We start from the raw sequence: 19,190 nt of genomic DNA, 5'->3' as shown, positions 1-19,190 counted from the left end.
CTGACACTCATGCTTTCTTTTCACTTCCTTGGGACTTGAGTTCTGGTTATTTTGTATTGTGCAAGTGGCCAAAGTTGATTCATTCTTACGTGGAATGGAACTTCTAGTTCTAGTGATTGCTGCTAGCTGTTGTTGAGACTTGATCATAATCTGATCAATTACTCCTATTGTTTCAATATATGAGGATCAACTTTATTGATATCTTAGTAGGAATGTAGTTCATCTTTTAGAATTGAGCAGGCTGCATCTATATGTTTAATTATTTTAAGAATTGAGCATGGCACAAAAATTCAATGTACTTTTGAATATATGGTTATAAAACCCCTTCTTCTCAAATTGATTGGAAGCACATATGTCAAAGTTTAGTTGCAGTTGAAAATGCATGATATGAAATTTATTTTATTTTTAGTTATTAGCGCTTACAAGTCCATATTTTCATTGATTAAAGCTATCTTTTTGTGAACCTAGTCAACCTAGCCTGATGACTTTTGAAGCAAGTTAACTCATGCAACTTTACTAGAGGAAACAACATCATGATTATTCTTTACTGATTAATCATCTAGAAATGTAGAAATAAATTGCTTGCCAGATGTCACTGCGCAATTGCAATCAAAATCTTGTTTTTTTGTTTTGCATGCTTGTACAGTATTTAAATTATGTTTGTATCAAAGTGAAAATCAATAGGACAGAAGGAAGAAAGGGTAAAAGATGTGTCAGTAACATGATAATATATGTTGCACATAACTTACTATGCTAGCTTCATATTGGGAGAATGACTTATAGATATATTTTAGTTTTTTTAAAATGATAACTGATGTCTTACAGTTTGGACAAGAAACAGACTTTGTCCTAGTTTCATGCACATGATTAGGAATAAAACCTAAGTTCTTAAAGCTAAGAGGGTTAGTTCATTCTTTTCTTTTGCTACTTTAATTTTTATCTTTGTTCACATGATTTCTTCAGGTTGGAGAATAGTCATTGATTTTTAGATTATTTGTAAGTCTTGTTTTGTGCTTCCCACTTGTGCAATTATTTTTTTGAGCAAAAACATATAATTTGGATGCGTATTATGCACAAGTGTTTTTTTGAGCAAGAACATATAATTTGGATGTGTATTATATTTTTTCTGTATTCTAGTTTGTGTAGTTTTTCTAATTTTTTAAAACACATTTTTTGATGAGTAAAATTCGCCTGAAATAATTTTTTTTGTCGCATAAACATATTTGCTGCGATATTAGATTGCTACAAAAAGTCTTTTTCGGCGAAACTTACCCACTAGGAATATGTAATGGCGACGATAATTCAAAATCGGTGGAAAAAATATTGGCTATTTGCTGCATTTTTTTAACCTTTTGTCATGAACTATATCGTCGCAATTGATTTTTCTCAACAATTTTAATGGTAAACGGAAAGGACATTTTCGTTATTTTTTAGACAGTTGTAACGGAAAAAAATCACTGAAAATAGTAGTTTTTACAACAATTTTTTCTAATCGCTGAAATTGATAAAAAAAAAGGCTCTTTTATTACATCAAACATGCAGCGATTTAAAAATCGCAGCTAATGATCAGATGCAACGATTATTAAAGGTATTTGCGACGATTTTGAATGCTAAAAAATGCATGATTTCTTGTAGAGAAAACTTGAGGCTGAACTATTAGTTTGGCTCTACTTTCAAATTTCTCACCTTTTTTTATGTACCCTCTAATCTTTTAATCGTAATAGAATGTTATAAAAAAAAATAAAGAAAATATTTTTTGATCAGTAAGATAAGCTTTTTTTTTTTTATATATAGTCTATTAAAAAATAAAATAAAATAAAATAAACATCTTTTGTAATTATTTATGGCGGGTTTTCTAACTTGGTTTGGCATTTATTTTAAACTGAAACTTAAGGTTAAAAACCCTAGTTGTACTTGTGTTTAAAGCTATACTAAAGCACCGTCAATCTGTTTCCACCTGATCAAATGCATTAAAAGTAAAAAATGATGATGTGAAATAATTTATAAAAATTCATTTAAATTAAAGAGTAGATTATAAATTCATATATTCTAAGATATTTCCTAAGAATTATACAAGATCAAGTGTCCTCATATACACAATTCATTGGTGGCAAATCCACCGTCCCCTCGCCCATTTATAGTTTTCAAAATTGAGATCTCTGTAAATATATAGTTTGGTTCATTTCTTTGAGTTATTGAGTAATATGAGAATTACTACCAATTGGGAGTCTTTATAAGTTGGACAAGAGAGAGGCTATCCAAGGGATTGGAATTTGAAGCTAGGGACCGAGAGAGGAGAGACATAATACTAATAACACAACTTTTTATAAAAAACTATTAATAAAATGGGATTGTGAAATAGTGATGCATTTAATAACTTTACTCTTTATTATTATTTTCTTAATATTATAAAACTTTTTCCACTAAAGTAGTGGGTGAATTAAGTTACTTGAAGCATGGTCCATTTCTATAAAATATTAAAAATATGGAGTCCACTATTAAAAAATAAATTTTTTTATGTGAATTTTAGAGTTATGCAATTCTTTTAAAGGACTAGAAGAGATTTATAGACTTTAAGACCTTGTTTGTTTTTGTAGATGAAATCATTGCGATGAGATGATTTGAGATAAAAGTTAAAAATTAAATAAAATATTGTTAGAATATATTTTTTTAATATTATTATTGTTTTGATATTTGAAAAAATTGAATTGTTTATTTTATTTTTTTGTATAAATTTGAGAAAAGTTATAATAATTAGATGAGATGAGATGAGATGTGTTGTGAAAACAAACGAGACCTAAAACTGTAAAAATTAGGAGTGTAAATTTAAACTGGAAAATCGGTCCAGATCGGACTGGTTGGTTTGGTTTTGAACCGGTCCAGTCCAGAACTGGTTCCTATATTATGAAAACCGGCCGGATCCGGTTCGGTTTCGGTTCCGTAGTTTCCGGGACTGAACGGGACCGGTTGGAAAATATATATATAAATTAATTTTATATATTATACAAAATATTTATATATATAAGTTTTATACATAATATATATTTATATATTATACAAAATATTTATATATATAAGTTTTATATATAATATATATTTATATATTAAATTTTTATATATAATATATATAATTATATATCATATATGAAATAATTTCATATTATAATTTACAAATTATAACACAAAATATTAATCTTAAATATGAATATTTGTAATTTGTTTGATCATATGTTATTAATATAATTATATATAAGATAATGTTATTATAATTTATAAAATAAAAGTTTAATTTTAAAGATGAAAATTTAATTGATCATATGCTTTAGACATAATATATATATATTAAATTATTAATAATATTTTATCATAAGAAATAACATTTTAATATATATTTTTTACATTTAAAAAAAATCGAAAAAGGGGACCGAATCGAACCGAAAGTACCGGTTTAGGTGGGTAACTGGAACGTAATTAGTTTTAAAAAATACAAAACTGATACATATCGATTTCTAAATTTTCTCTAAAATCGGACCAGACCGGATCAGACCGAACCGGTTACACCCCTAATAAAAAATCATGAATACAAATCGTGTAGGGAGAAAAGTTAGGTGTATTAGAAATATAGTTTGAATTTCATAAAACTAAATAAACAAAGCATAATCGTCTGGGTGGTGTAGTTGGTTATCACGCTAGTCTCACACACTAGAGGTCCCCGGTTCGAACCCGGGCTCAGACATTTTCCGAGCGTTTTGTTACTGATTCCTTTTTCTTGAAAAAAATATAGGTTGGCTAAAAACCTCTCAAAGTCATTTCCTTGTTTCCTTCCTTCGAAGCTTCCTCGCTTTCCGTCTCGTCTCCAAATTATTGCCATCATACTACATACGACCATCCTCCAACTACGGTTCCCTCTCTCAGTCTAGTGTCTACCATTTTTGCGTAGTTCTCTCTTCTCTTGTCCCCTGTATTCAGTAAGGTTTTCTTTCTAGGGCTCCGCTGCAGAATTCTGAGACACCCATGGATTGGGGAAACGTAACAGCGGAGGATCTCATCGACGCCCTCCGCGAGGTCGACTGGTCCTCGCCACCGCGCCCTCTCTCCGAATTCTTCTCCAGATTCACCGTCCCCAGATCTTACGCCAAATGGAATAGCCGCCTCAAATGCAATCTCTACTAGTACGATACGATTCCTTTTGACTCTTATCAAATTTTTAGCGCAATTATACCCTTGGTTTATTATCTTATTCTTTCTTGCCTGAGCTACCGCGTTGTACTGCTTTATTTTGCGAGTTTTCGTTGTGAATTTTATGGGTTTGCATCGTAACCTTCGATTTCTATGGTTCCTGAGGAATCGATGAGAAGGATATTGGTAAACGTATAAATATTCCTGCTTGTGCCCCAAGTGTTGGTTTCCGAAAATGAGCATCTAACTGAATTTGGGGGAACAGTCGTATAACGCTCTGTAAAGGTTGTTATTTCCATTTCTAGTTACAGTGCAAATGACATACATCATGAAGGAAGTTTGAGCTGGAGATTGCTTCATTTTTGTAAATCTTATGATTATACAAGTGTGTGATTTTACATGAGCTATACAATTCAAACCCCTATATTTTTGTGTCATTTGGTATGTGGAAAGTGAACAAGGAACTCAACCATGCTTTGTAGGTAATCAGTCTCAGTTTGGGGTGGAGGGTTTCAGCTTTGTTAGATTGCAAGTGATGTAATCGTGCATATTTATTTTACTAAATTTCTATCTTCAAATGAAATGTGTTTGCAGCTATCGAACCAACTACTTCATTTTGATCATAGTCATCCTTGGTGAGTAAACATAAGGACTTCAATATCTCCGTTCTTTTGTTATAAATATGTGAAACGTGTTTTTATATCTGCCTAATGAATTGTAGGATTGGGTTTTCTTCGGAGGCCTGTTGCTCTTGTAGCTGCTTTTATGACGGCACTTAGCATTGCTTTTCTGAATGACAGGTAAGCCATTGTATACAAGCTTGTGTGTCTGTGTTGTGCTTCTGCTATGTATTTATCAATGAGGTTTGCATAGGTGATATTTTTTTAATTTTTTTTATCGTTAAGAATGCCTTGGAGAGTCCTTTTTTCCCTCTCTTGAGGTGTTATAAAGTTTTTTTTTTTTTTTTTGTACTATCTTAGTTTGGTATTTTATCTTATGATTACCCTAGTTTATTGGAGGTGATAATTGTCAGGCACACATGCTCACCCACTTTTGAATAGGAGCTTAAAATTCTACTTGAGTTTTTGCACATATATAATTGGAACGTTGTGCATGGTTCAATAGTGGTGTAGTGCTAGTGGTGATCTTGGGAGGAACCCAGACAGTTGGTGCATGGCCTTATTGACCTCTGTTCATATTAGGAACACATTTTTGCCACTCTGATTTCTCAAAAGAAGACGTGTGTATAAAGAAAAAATGGGCTGGGATTTTCACAAAGCAATTAGCAAATATTGATTTTGGTAGACTTACTAGTTATTTACTCCTTTGTTTTATAAGAAGTTCTGATTTATTTATGAAACCAAGTAAGAAATCATCCTGACGTATTTTCTGTGCTACGAATCCAGTGGGAGTTTTCTGATGTATATACTATTGGAGAAAGGGGTCTTGACAAAGATTTGAAAATATCTTAATAAGAAGTAATTGATGTCCATTAGTTCAAGCTTTTTATCCATGTATGCCAAAAAAATGTGATCAAATCTAATCTATATTTCCTACTGTTGTTTTCTGCAGTCCTACCCCCTACTCTCTCTCTCTCTTGTTAATTCTAAATCTGTGACCTGTGAAAATGAAGGGATGAGGAAGGGCATGCTGTTTTTTCTTCTTTAAATTGGTGTCAATGAGAGTAAAAACAAAAGGGCCATTTTATGAAGCAAAAATATTGATGCTAGGATTTTTTTTCTCTCTTTATACAGCAGTACTGATATGTGATTGTGTAATACTTTATCAGTTACAATTACGTTATTTTCCCATTTATGTTCACTAAGGATTATTTCTACAGCTTTGCAGGTACTTTTAGTGAGAAGGTAACAAGATCAGTAAGGCAGTTCTCCCCACACTTGGCTGCAAAGATGAGGCCTCCTCTTACGTACGTGTGTATGCTTATTATGTGCCTGCAAGTTGTTTGGTAACATTGCTTTAATAATTCTTTTGTTCTTGCCAGGCCTGTTCTTCGTGGACGTCCATCAGCTAAAAGAGCAGTATATATTTGTGGTCGGCCTCGTTGGGTGCTTCTTTCAATATTCTCTACTGGTATTTGAATTATGAGCATCATTATTTTTTCCTGCATGTGTTGAGAGCAGTATTAATGTTTAATCAAATACTAATAAAATTAAATGTCTACTCAAATTGGCTTTTCTCTATGACTTGTATTAGTTCTTTAAACATTTACTCATTGTTTTTTTCCTTTTTTGACAGTGAGTTTCATCCTTTGGTTTGTTTCTTGTGGTCTCTTAACCGTCTTATGGGCTATTGCCATTGGACTGCTTGGTATGTTGCATGCTATAATAGATCTCACTTCTTTTGTCCTTAGTGTTTTCTATATGTTGTAGTTAACTCTCTCTCTCTCTCTCTCTCTCAGCCGCCATCTCACATGCAAGTTTTCGAACACCTAATTTGAAAGCTCGTTTGAACACATTCCGTGAGGAATTTCGGGCAGTTTGGCGCAATTATAGTGATCTGTAACTTGGATAGAGTTTGCAGGATGTGAGTAAACTTTCCCTAAGCTTTATTAATTGTTCGATTCTTAACAGTTACTGAGTTTATCCTGTTTAACATTCAATATCTGGATTTAATTGGAATTCATTGTCTACAAGTTATTGAGGAATTGATGTGTGGCTTAAAAGGTGCTGGGGCCTATATTTTCTGAGATAAATCTGCACGTGAAAAAGTGAAACCTGGGTTTAATTGTTGCATTACTATTTTTTTTATATCTATGATATTGAAAATTTTGATCTTGCTATCATGCTAATTTAAGGCATTCATTTGCCTCTCTTGTGGAGAGTAAGGCTTACAATTTAGGTACTATCAGATGCATTCTTTGATTAATTTTTTGCTGCTTACAGTTTAGAAAATATTCGGTGTTTGGCGCTTATATGAACAGGCATGTCACCTATTATGGAATTAATATCAGATTAGGAAAAGTTAAAAAAGACAGTATTTGCCGATTGAATTAATTTGATTAAACAAACAATTTCTGCTCTGTTTCAGTTCCTCGCTATGCTTAAAAACATGTAGGATACCTCTGAGGTGTGAAATTGAATGGAATTATTCCCTTTTAGATACGTTTTTGCAGCTGATTTTATGTGATGTTAACTATCTGGGTCTTATGATATTGCGTTTATTTTGCAATTACCAAGTCGGAGCATTGAGTTTTATATTTATCATTTATCCTTGTCATTAGTTTGACACAATATTGGTGGTGTGGTGGAGCGAATACAATCCCAATGTAATTTTATGCTTGTGATTCCTTTTTCCCTTACTCTATACTATTCTTCATTACATTCCAATCTTGTACTAATTAAATTGGTCATTATGGCTTTTTGGCATGGATCTATACAATTATTTATCGCGTTCCAATCTTGTACTGATTAAATTAATCATGAGTAAACTTTCTTTTTGGCATTAGTGTTTTTGTTGGGCATCTATATTTAGAATCCCGAGTTTTCACCCTTTGCTTTTCTTTTCAGTGAATTGTTCCTGATGCTCATACCGGTCGTCATTTTCAATTTGGGATCAGCTTATGCTACTTCTGGTATAAATAATTTCTCTTGGCTGCTACTGGAATCTTAGGTGAAAGCTGCTAATCTATGCAGATCACCCGCTTGTAAATTGTCAGGAATTCGTATTTCTGTAAAGCAAACTGTTTTCATTTGTTACTCGTATGTAGAATAAACCATGGAGCATTTATATGCGGTAAGCACAAATGTTGCTGGGATATCGGGGCACACCTTAAATGCCAACCCCAGTTTGTGACAGGATTCGATATTGCTTAGTAGAAATTTGTCATCCAGTTGCCTGTATGGATGGTAGTATCTTTTTTCCCCTTTTAAGTTTTCCTTGTTCATTTTGTTAACTGATCAGGTGTGGTTGAATGAGGTGGTTTTATGTTTCGGTTATATGCATGTTTTCCGAAGTGTTAAAAAATTCCAGAAAATGCATGGATGGTATAATTGGAGCTTGTGCATGGTAAGAACAAAGTCAGGTGGGATTGAGATAGACATATTTCCTGGTCAAATGCATGTAGGGAGGTCTGTTTTACACAACCATGGCACGGCATGAGGAGTACTGGGGGCAGAAGGGTTTGTGAGGGAAGAAGAGGCAACTTGGGAACGGCTTACGGTTGGGAATCTAAGGAACCCTAGAGGTAAACTAATAGTGGGCTTTCGTGGGCCAACACGGTAGGAAAGGCAATGAGCATTGCAGTAGAAGCAGTCATGGCCTTAGTCTCGGAATCATGGGCCCGTTTATTTCATGTTTGCTTTTTACCTGATGTAATAAAATAGAACAGAGGGCATTTTAGTATTTTTTCTTTACTAGTATTTGTAGTCTGTCTCTGTCTAGTTATCGAAGAAGGCTTTGTTTTTACAGAAATTACAGTGAAATCATACAATTTATCATCATGTACATTCCTTTCATTTTCCATTTACATTCAACCTGTTACAAAAGTCGAAGCCTTTCGTCGATGTGCAAGACAGAAGGGATTATCCTTGGCGCTGCCAGCTCTCAGATGATGAAAAAGCAAAGCAAAGAATGTTGAAAAGAAATGGCTTCCGTGTCGCCTTTAAACTCACTTGGTGACTCTTTAAGGTGGGGTTTTCTTTTACTTCCAGAGCGGGAACCCCCGCATTCCTTCTATAGAGAATTCGACACAACTTGGAGGTGAAGCCATTAATTTCCTTGTCAGGTCAGAATCAAAGTTTCCTTTTTCCTTTTGCATTGTGTACTGGCTCATGACATCGATGATGCAACCCTTGTTTCTTTTAATTATTATGCTTTTCATGATGACTTGTCTCTTACACCATTACACGCCAACGTCATTTGGATCGCCAGCTGCACTGCGTTAGCTTTAAGTTCCAACCCAACCACTCAATTTCTTTCGTGGTTGACGATACTCTGACCTCAATTAAATCCTGTCCACGTCCTCGTATTTTTTCACCTCAAGCATTTGGCTATAATAGCAAGGCTACCTTAAATATGCTTTGTTTAAAATATCAGTTTAAAACTAGTAAGCAACGAGGAACAGAGGGTTACAAGGGGTCAAAGGTAAGCTCGATTTCCGGCATTGGACTTGAAAAAGTCAATCCCATGTCTGTCTGCCGAAAGGGGCGGGGACTAGAGCAAGCAATCCTTTGATCGTGCTATCACACGGTATTATTAATTTTTCTCTTTGCATAACAGTGATGAATGGATTGGTGGGTTCCAATATGACATGGAATAAAATCAAATGTCAGCTTTTGCATGCGAATGCATCTTTATTTCCTATGATGTACATCTTTGATAAAGAGCGTCCCTTTCTTTTTCTCTCTCTTTCTGAGCATAAACAGGGGGGGGGGGTTTGGGATGCGGGTCACGTTGCGCATAAAAGAGTAGCATTCCCTATAACAAAAAATAAAGCATTGCTTTAGAGTTGCTTTCTCAAGTGAGGTTCTTTTTATTTCTTTTAGTTTTCTGGTAAAGGAAATGATGATAAAATCTTGAAAAGATGAACAGTTGGGACATTTCCGTATACTGTTACTGTTGAATTCACAGGCTGGCCCATGTTATTTCGGCCTCGTTCAAGCTCAGCCCATGTGCATCACTAATTATATCTCAAATCCTTCTCTCCAGGATCAGCATCATTCTGTGTGTCTCTAAACAGAAGATACCACGATTTATTCGACGGGCAGTCAGCATCAGCCCTGTAATGAGCAGAAGAAGCAAGAAAGCAAGCTTGTTGCTTCCTTGAGATGATCGTTCGATGAGAAATCAAACAGATCTAGAAAGGTTCACAAATTGGAGCAAAAGAGCTTTGAATTAAACATGGGTCATCATTACCTGAACTGGGCGCAAGCTTTGGCGTCGGCATGGGGGTTCATGTTGCTGGTGGGTCTCATGTGTTGTTGCCTCAGCACCACACCTCGCCAACACGGCAGTATAAGCAGCAGCAATGACAGTTGCAGTTGTGATGGTGGCCATGTGTGTGTTTGATATATATTTGATTAATTAATCTTCTTTCAGTCCCTTCCTTCTAGGTAAATTTTTGGTTTTCAACTCTTTTTTTTATTATTATTTGTCCATTCATTTTTACTTTCTGGTTAGGAGGTTGGTGAATGATATTGAAGGCTGTTTGCTGTATAGAAAAAATAGGTTTGATACTAATTTATCTGTCTTTCCTTGAACTTTACTGCGTATTTTCTCTTCGTTTTCTATGATCAATGCATTACAAATAGGAACAGAAGAAAAGAAAACCCGCACGTCTACCTTTCTCAGCTGGGGTGGTTTTGATCAGAGAATATTCTTTTTTCTTTGTTGGCAAAAATGAATAGAAAAAGAAGGGATTAAAGTTGGGTATTTTTCAGTATCAATCCAACATACCGATAAGGAAAGAAGAATTACCGATAAAGTTAGCCCATTTGCCAAGATTATGCACGTAACAACTTGTTCTGGGGTGTACTTTTTCGATCCAATATTGATATATATATATATATATATATATATTTATATATGCTTCAGACGACAGATGAAATTAAAGTACTCAGGCCTGCAGAGAGTTAGTTCCTATTTTGAATTTACATGGTTCTTGCACTAATTCATGTCACCGCGTGTAATTTGAAACATAAGCAAATCATGAACGTGAAAACGATCGACATTCTTGCTTGAACAGTAAGGATGATTGATAAGGAAGATTAGTTCATGTTCGGATTCTAACTTGATGATTTGATAGATATCAAGTAAAATGGAAGATTAGTATTAATATTTGTAACATGACCACTAGCAAAGACCCTACTGCATGTGCAGTAACATAAAGATCAGGCATAATAAGCAGCACTATTAGGCCCCATGATTCGGAAATTGTTTCATCTCATCTTATCATTATAAATAATTTTTTAAATTTTTACGTAAAATATAATAAACAATTCAATTTTTTTTAAATTCCAAAATAATAATAATATTAAAAAATAATATTTTAATGATATTTTTTTAACTTTTAATTTTCATCTAAAACCATATTATCTTATCTCTGAATCTAAACCAATTATTATGAAAAGTCTGAAGCAGGCTTGATATTGGTCAAATTTCATTCCATTCTTTTATTCTAAGAAGAAGACAATATTAATTCCTTTGTTTCCCAGAAGTTAAAATAACTAGAAACGCATGCTGCATGCATACGGAACATGATCTACGTGCATATATATTCATTCGGCTCTTTTTTCCTATATATAGTCTAAGTTAATGTCCACTAAGTTCCCGGACTGGCCACCTTGTAACAATGACAGCTTGAGACGGCCGCCGGTAAACCCACACGCGTTCCACTGATCTGTATTGTTCATAAGCAAACCGTGAAATCCGGTCATCACCTTGATTAAGGGCCGGGGTTGCTAATTAAGTGGGCCGCCGGGAGAATTATCAGATTTTAAAAGTACGTTAATGTAAGCAAAGATGAACGTAAGCAATAATTTCTTGATCCACAATCTTCATCCATCAAATAAAAGATTATGAGTGCAAAAACAGTTACCATATAAAGGGCTTAGGAACGAACAATTTAAAAATATAAAACCTCGCCGTTGCCGGGGATCGAACCCGGGTCACCCGCGTGACAGGCGGGAATACTTAAGGTACATTTTCTTTAGAGTTTTAAGTAACCCTTAAACTTATAATTTGCTATGAGCATGGTTTTGGACTAGAATAAAATCAGACTCATTTTAATAAAAAAATAATTATTTAAAAAAAAAATAGCTGGTCATAAATAAACAGTTTTCTTGTAGTAGTGATTCTAAATAAACAGATCGATGCTTCTAAATATTGATCTCTCATGTACGATTTCCGGCTGCCATGCATCGATCTCTGGTTAGTATGACCGATCATTTCCGATCGAGATGCATCCTGGCAGTTTCAGTTTGCAGACATAAAAAACTGGAAAATGGAAAGATATATAACCCCGGCCCAAGATATAACAGATCATTATATATGGAATTAATCGATCGATCGATGAAATATTCGCATGAGTATCTGATCTCAGTATCTGAAAAGATGAAGTTCATGCAGATTAAGTAGATGGAGCCTGATCATTTCACGTGCGGATTAAGCTTCTTCTGGCTCAATTATTATATCCATATTAATTAATTGTTCAAGATTTACGGCCTTAAATATTAACGGCAGTACCACTCAATTTCATATATATCTATTTCTGATCGAAAACTTAAAAGAAGGTAATTGAACATGATCAGGATCTGGGAATCGGCGATCATTAATATTGACGGCAACCTTTAATTAGGAGGACTTCGATATATATTTGGATTTTCAGTACTTGCGGCCGTAGTTTAACAAGCAATAAAGGAAATATCTAGGAAAAATATAAAGAGAGAATTAATTAAGGAACAAAGAACCAAAAAAAAAAAAAATTTGTTACTCTTTAATAATATTGTTTATATGTTCGTACGTATATAGGATATGTAGATTAGGGGGTAAAAATTCATATAAACTCAGAAAAGAAAAACGCTCAAAAAGTGTTCCTTTTCCCTTGGATTTACTAATTAGAACTAGGGTTATCATCACGTTTATTTTGCATAATTCTATAAAACATACTTATCTATGATTCATAATTCAAATTGTACATGATGTTTTCAGATCATGAAATGCATTAATAGGCCTGAAAGACGTGAATTAAGATCATATTTATATGCTTTAAGGTACTTAATTCAATCATATATAAAGCATGCATGGTTTAAGATCATGAACTGGATAAGATGAACTTTTCCCATTTTGTACTCAAAGGTCGCATGAACTTATCATATTGTATAGTTGAAGTTACGTACTAGTTAAAATTGAAATATATAGGTACCAGCTTAGTTTATTGAATTCTTGATTTCTTGCGACTCAAATGATCATCTCTGCAAGTAATCGTCAGTACCCGAAATTGACCTTGCTATTCGTCGTTGATTTCTTCGATTGCCGCCTTTTGAGAAACAAGATTTTACGCGTTTAAATGTAATTGGAGTTCCCTTTAGTTCTTGAATTGTAATTTCTATACACATGATATATAGGGAATTTATAATTATTGACTTTAGTTGGGGATCATATGTAGCTGATCCGATCCCCGTACCCCATGCTAGCAGACCTAACTAGCCCCACGTTGGCTTTATTGCATTCACCTATCATTCTTACCAAATTCTCTCAAGTCACACCTACTATTCTCACATACGTTAAGTACTGTATAATGCATGATGTCTCATTGTCCATGACCAGTAAATATTGGACCATTTTTATGCCAAGGCATACAAGTTAGAATTGACTGAGTTTTTCAATTGTTGACAATTAACTTGGTCTAATATGAACAAGTACGCGCGACATATCCAAGAAAGCACAAACGAGATCAAGTTGAAGAATGTTTATGATCTGGTGATGACTTTTTCAAGGTCGTGAATCGTGATCCCTTACACGTACTACGCATTATATTGTTGGAATTTGGAATCATGAGCCTATAAATACCTTACAATTCTTGTTAAAATGATATCAAGATCGCAAAATCCTAATTTCAAAGGCTCTTAAGATCTCTCTCTCTCTCTCTCTCTCTCTCTCTCTGTGACTCTCTCTCGCTCGAGCTCACTGATATCTGTACCTTATTCTCCATGGCAACAACAAATGTAGCCTTGCAGCCTTCAACTTTTGGAAAACTGATCACCGTTCTCAGCATTGATGGTGGTGGAATTAGAGGAGTTATCCCAGGAACTATCCTTAGCTTTTTAGAATCTGAGCTGCAGGTCGAATATATTACTCTAGCAAAATGCATGCATGCATGTTAATATGAGTTAGAGCATATTCCACGTTCAGAATATCACGCATTCCATTTTTATTTTTAGTCGACTCAATGATGCTGATCCATTCCATACACCATATATTAATTATATATGCATGCACAGTACGCAAGCGGAAACACCCATACATTAATTAGTATAGAAACACAAAAACATATGTACATTATTTAGATTTATATCTTAATTTGTTTGGTTATGGTGCAGAAACTGGACGGTGAAGATGCAAGAATCGCAGATTACTTTGATGTGATTGCAGGAACAAGCACAGGCGGTCTTGTGACTGCCATGCTGACAAGCCCAAATGAAAAGAACCGACCCTTGTTTGCCGCCAAGGATATTAAGGACTTCTACCTAAACCAATGCCCTAAAATATTCCCACAAAACAGGTGAACTCTATTTATTTATTTTTATTGTATTCAATTGATCCACAACTCGTTTTACAGTCATTAACATGAACTCGATCATGATATATTTGAATTCCAGTTGTCCATGGTTCCCTCATATTACAAAGATTATGAAAGCTTTATCCGGACCAAAATACGATGGCAAGTATCTACACAGCCTTGTCAAGGAAAAACTTGGAAGCACAAGGTTGCACCAGACATTGACCAATATTGTCATCCCAACATTTGACATCAAGCGGCTCCAGCCAACTGTCTTCTCCAGCTACGAGGTACGTAGAACTACTATATATTTAAAATCACGTACGTTTCCATATTGTCCATTCACGAGCGAAATGAGGATTACGATGTTCTTGATGGCCATTAATGAGTTAGCTCTAGAAAGTTGTAACCTTCAATTTAATGGAGCTCAGTTCTAATTATAACTTCCAATTTTAATCTGATTAATTTTCCATGCACCAGGTGAAGAGAAACCCAAGCTCAGATGCCTTACTCTCGGACATATGCATCGCAACCTCAGCAGCACCAACTTATCTTCCCGCTCATTACTTTCAAACCAAAGACCCCGCAGGAAAAGTTCGAGACTTTAACCTAGTAGACGGTGGCGTTGCTGCAAATAATCCGGTACGTACGTATACATATATATCATATGATATCATATATCGGCCTACACATGCAAAGAAATCTAAATTCCCATTTCCTTTTTCTTTAGAAGATTAACTTACTATTTGTGCATTAAATAATATTCTAGGCTTTGCTTGCCATCGGTGAAGTAATAAAGGAGGTCACTAAAGGAAATACAGACTTCCTTCCCATGCAACCGATGGACTACGGAAAGTTTCTGGTAATATCATTAGGAACTGGATCTTCAAAAGTTGAAAATAAATTTAATGCGCATGAGGCAGCTAAGTGGGGCATTTTGAGCTGGCTAACCAATGGTGGTTCCACACCTATTGTCGATATATTTACACAAGCAAGTGCGGATATGGTCGACTTGCACCTTTCTGTTGTTTTCAAAGCCCTTCAGTCAGAGCAAAGCTATCTACGGATTCAGGTATATATTTTTATTATTATTATTCATGGCCGCCAATATTTCTCCATAAACGTACGGATACATGCATGCATGCCAATATATATAATGAATATATGAATTAATTCAAAAGCCTTTTTATCAATTCAACCTTTCTAATTCATGCATTTACAGGACGACAAGTTGACTGGGGATATCTCTTCTGTGGACATAGCCACAAAGAAGAATTTGGATGATCTTGTGAAAGTTGGTGAAGAATTGCTAAAAGAGCCAGTTTCTAGGGTGAATTTGGAAACTGGACTTTTCGAGCGTTCTGGCCATGAAACTAATGAAGAAGCTCTCAGAAGGTACGTATCTAGCTATATATAACTCTATATAATTAATTAATTAAACTTTGACAATTGCTTAATTATTTTGATGAATTCTATTAATTATAAGTTAATTATCAAGTTTATAATTAAATCGATGCAGTTAGTCAAATGGAATATTTATCAAACTCGTTTATTTCTTGCAGGTTTGCGAAAATACTATCCCAAGAGAGGCAGCTTCGCCATGCTAAGTCCCCCAATGGACACGCCGCAAATTCCAAATGATGTTACACTAATTTAAGCGATCAAAGAAATTGTTTGTGTCATGAATATATAGATATTTGTTTAATTCTTTTGTAATTGGAAGTTGTGAAAAAATTATTGTAAGGTTGAGGTGGAAGCACATAATAATCCACCATTTGACCCAGTCATTCCAAATTATATGTAATTTAATTTTCTGTAATTTTTTCTTCGATTTTTTATGGTGTGATCAATAAAAATAAGGCAATTACCTGCCAACTATAATTTTTACATGAGCATTTTCTCTCAATCAAATTGCAACTAATTTCTTGGAACTATTCTTCTTGCATGAAACTATATATATATATATATATATATATATATAAAATATATTGTATCATGAGTTCGATTTCCTTAATTCCTTAGTTTCACTGCCCATCAGTATTTCTGCATCTTTGCCTCAGATATTTCACCCACACAAATGCCATGCAGATATCTTATATGCAGATTCACTGTCCTCTAGCTAGGGATCGGATGGCCAGTATATATAGATAGATAGATAGATAGATAGTACTTTTTACAGAAAATTAATATAATTTAATTTTTCTGATTGGTCTTTTCCAGGAAAATTAAATAAATAATGAAGTATGAGTTTTTATTTTATTTTTTTCTGATTTATTTTGTTTGGATTTTCTAATGATAGCTTGACTTGTCTTTTCAGGAAAATAAATAAATAAATAAAGAAGTGTGAGTTATTATCTTTTTTTTACATGTAACCAGTTGATGATCATGATTCTCATAATATAAAAAATGTTATAATTCATTCCATCAGTTTATAAATATAAAATTAAGAATTTTGATAAAATAAGTTTTGAGTGTTAAATTAGACGTACAGAATATCAATATTCATTCAATTTGATAAAGAAAGCAGTTGAATATGAAAATATTTTCTTAATTATTAAATACAACAAAATATTTACTAAGTGGTCTTAATTAATATATAAGATAATGCACGTCGACCCATTCCTATATAAGTTTTATTTATTCAAGTATTAATTATTAAATACAACAAAATCTTGTTCCTCACATTGCTTGTATGCATGCATATCAAAATATGGTGTACAACCTTTTTTTTTTCCATGCACCTGTCAACTTAAAATAAATCATTTAATTTAGTTTTTATATTATTTAGTGAAAATACATGTAATACGTCACCATCCCAAGTTGTTTCAAGAAAAAGCAACAATATGGCCTCATTTGATTACACAGATCATGAAATAAGATGATATGAGAAATATGTGAATAATAGTGAGATAATTTATGAATAATAGTAAAATAATATGTGAATAGTAATAAAATAGTTTGAGTTAAGTTGTTTTATGGGATTTTGGAGAATGTGAGAGAAAAATTTGAATAAAAATATTATAAAATTAAAATATTGTTATAATATATTTTTAATATTAATTTTGTTTTGAAATTTGAGAAAGTTGAATTATTTTTTGTATTTTGTTTAGAAGTTTGGAAAAGTTCATGCAATGATTAGATAAAAAGTTAAAAATTTCAAAATTTGAAATTAAAAAGTATTTATATTTACATTATATTTAGATATTGAGATAAGTTGAAACTATTTGTAAAACCAAACTAAGCAATATATGCAATTTCATATATTTCTTGCTGATATTTTGATGTCCAAGTTTATGAATATACGAAAGTGCGCGCCGAGTAGATCGCTGATCACCTTATATATATAAGGGAAAAGCTTCTATGCCCTGCACGTTTAATCGTTTTAATTGATCGTTGGTCAAAATTTTATTATTATTTTTTTATTTTTATCTAATGGTTAAGTAAGTAATTTTAAATGTATTGATATTTTTTGTTTTTAAAAATATTAAAAAATGTGAAAAGAATAAAAAAAAAAAAATAGAAGTCTTACCCTATATAGGATGGGCGGCATATATATAATTAGAAGTCTCGTTGCAAGTACGTGATGCTTGGATTCGACGTAAGTTGAACGCTCGATCGCTTTCATCAACTGCATGCAATTAAAGACTTATATAATATTATATAATATATATAGCTCTGACTAAGCCAATGTTTGACTGTATTGATTCTGATTGTGTGACTGAGGACCCGGCGCCACATCCAGGTCAGATTTCTACACTTCGGTCGATATTGCGTATGTAACTAAGACAGGTACTGATCTTTTATTAATATTTAATTTTCGAGAGGCCCACAAACTTTAATTAGGTTTGGACAAAGGAAAATATTATGCCGAACATATCGAAATTCTTTACCCATTTTTTTATTTAATTATTAAGTAAGTATTTTTAAATAAATATATGATTTTTTTAATTTTAAAAAAAATATTTAAATAGTTTAAAAAAATAGTAAAAAAAAAGATAAAAAATAAAAAAAAGATTTTAAGTGCTCGGTAAAGAATTTCGGTTAAAATCTTTTGTGAACGTAGCAACGTCCTTGGAGAAAATAGAGAAGATGCAAGGTTAAAAGAGTATTGTACGTACGTGTTTAATAGTATTTTATTGGACTTCAAGGGTGGGCGGTGGGCTACCACATTCGGTCCATCCGGCCCCTCACTTGGGCCGATCTAAGGCACCCATCTGCACAAGGCCAGTGTGCAGGTGAAGCTAGCTCCGCTCATCTTTGGAAGCCGAGGGTTGGGGCTAGGCTAAGTCCAAACCCGGCTCAAATATAACTCTCCAAAACGACGTCGTTTTACCACGTATTTTATTTTCAAAACAGCCTTTTCCAACCCCCTCGTGTACCTCTTTTCTCTTTCCTCTCTCAGTCTCCATTCCTCAGGTCCTCTGTTATACCCCGTGGTCACCATTGCTGTCACCCCTAGCTCCATCTAGTCGCCATTTCTCACATTCTCTCTCTACCTCTTGTCGTCGCCCAAAGTATCTCTATTAGCTCGCCCTGACATTTGAATGGGGACACCCACCCTTGGTGGCGACACACACCCCCCCCCCCCTCGGGGGGGCTGGTGGCCAACCTTTTGGATAGCACCCCTATTCATGATGACGTACGTATGAATATAGCTACGAACTAGCTGAATAATTAATTAATTGATCAAGTTAGTTCTCCCCTCAATTGCTATAGGTGCTAGGATTTTAGTGTGTATAATAGATTAGTAGACTTTGGTTGAAAATTCAGATCA

General features: G+C 33.9%; 2 protein-coding genes and 1 non-coding gene across 3 annotated transcripts; all 3 read left to right on the top strand.

The window, feature by feature from the left end:
* The first annotated feature begins 3,662 nt into the window (after positions 1-3,662).
* On the top strand, positions 3,663-3,736 carry TRNAV-CAC. The gene has a single exon. It is a non-coding gene; the product is annotated as a tRNA-Val (tRNA).
* Positions 3,737-3,789: 53 nt separating this feature from the next.
* On the top strand, positions 3,790-8,092 carry LOC109006094 (PRA1 family protein A1-like). The gene is made up of 9 exons (XM_018985263.2): positions 3,790-3,901; positions 3,987-4,172; positions 4,774-4,814; positions 4,901-4,979; positions 6,020-6,106; positions 6,182-6,270; positions 6,436-6,507; positions 6,599-6,723; positions 7,707-8,092. The coding sequence occupies exons 2-8, from the start codon at positions 4,015-4,017 to the stop codon at positions 6,700-6,702; spliced, it is 630 nt and encodes a 209-aa protein (XP_018840808.1). The 5' UTR covers positions 3,790-3,901; positions 3,987-4,014; the 3' UTR covers positions 6,703-6,723; positions 7,707-8,092.
* A 5,491-nt stretch (positions 8,093-13,583) lies between these two features.
* On the top strand, positions 13,584-16,305 carry LOC109017729 (patatin-like protein 2). The gene is made up of 7 exons (XM_035688439.1): positions 13,584-13,979; positions 14,238-14,419; positions 14,517-14,706; positions 14,897-15,058; positions 15,186-15,488; positions 15,639-15,811; positions 15,979-16,305. Exons 1-7 carry the CDS (start codon positions 13,848-13,850, stop codon positions 16,055-16,057), a joined length of 1,221 nt encoding a protein of 406 aa, XP_035544332.1. The 5' UTR covers positions 13,584-13,847; the 3' UTR covers positions 16,058-16,305.
* The last annotated feature ends 2,885 nt before the right edge of the window (positions 16,306-19,190 follow it).

This window comes from Juglans regia, chromosome 3, assembly GCF_001411555.2.
Source record: "Juglans regia cultivar Chandler chromosome 3, Walnut 2.0, whole genome shotgun sequence".
Lineage (NCBI taxonomy): Eukaryota > Viridiplantae > Streptophyta > Magnoliopsida > Fagales > Juglandaceae > Juglans > Juglans regia.
Note: the sequence above shows the minus strand (reverse complement) of the source record. Positions and strands in the feature narration are given on the sequence as shown.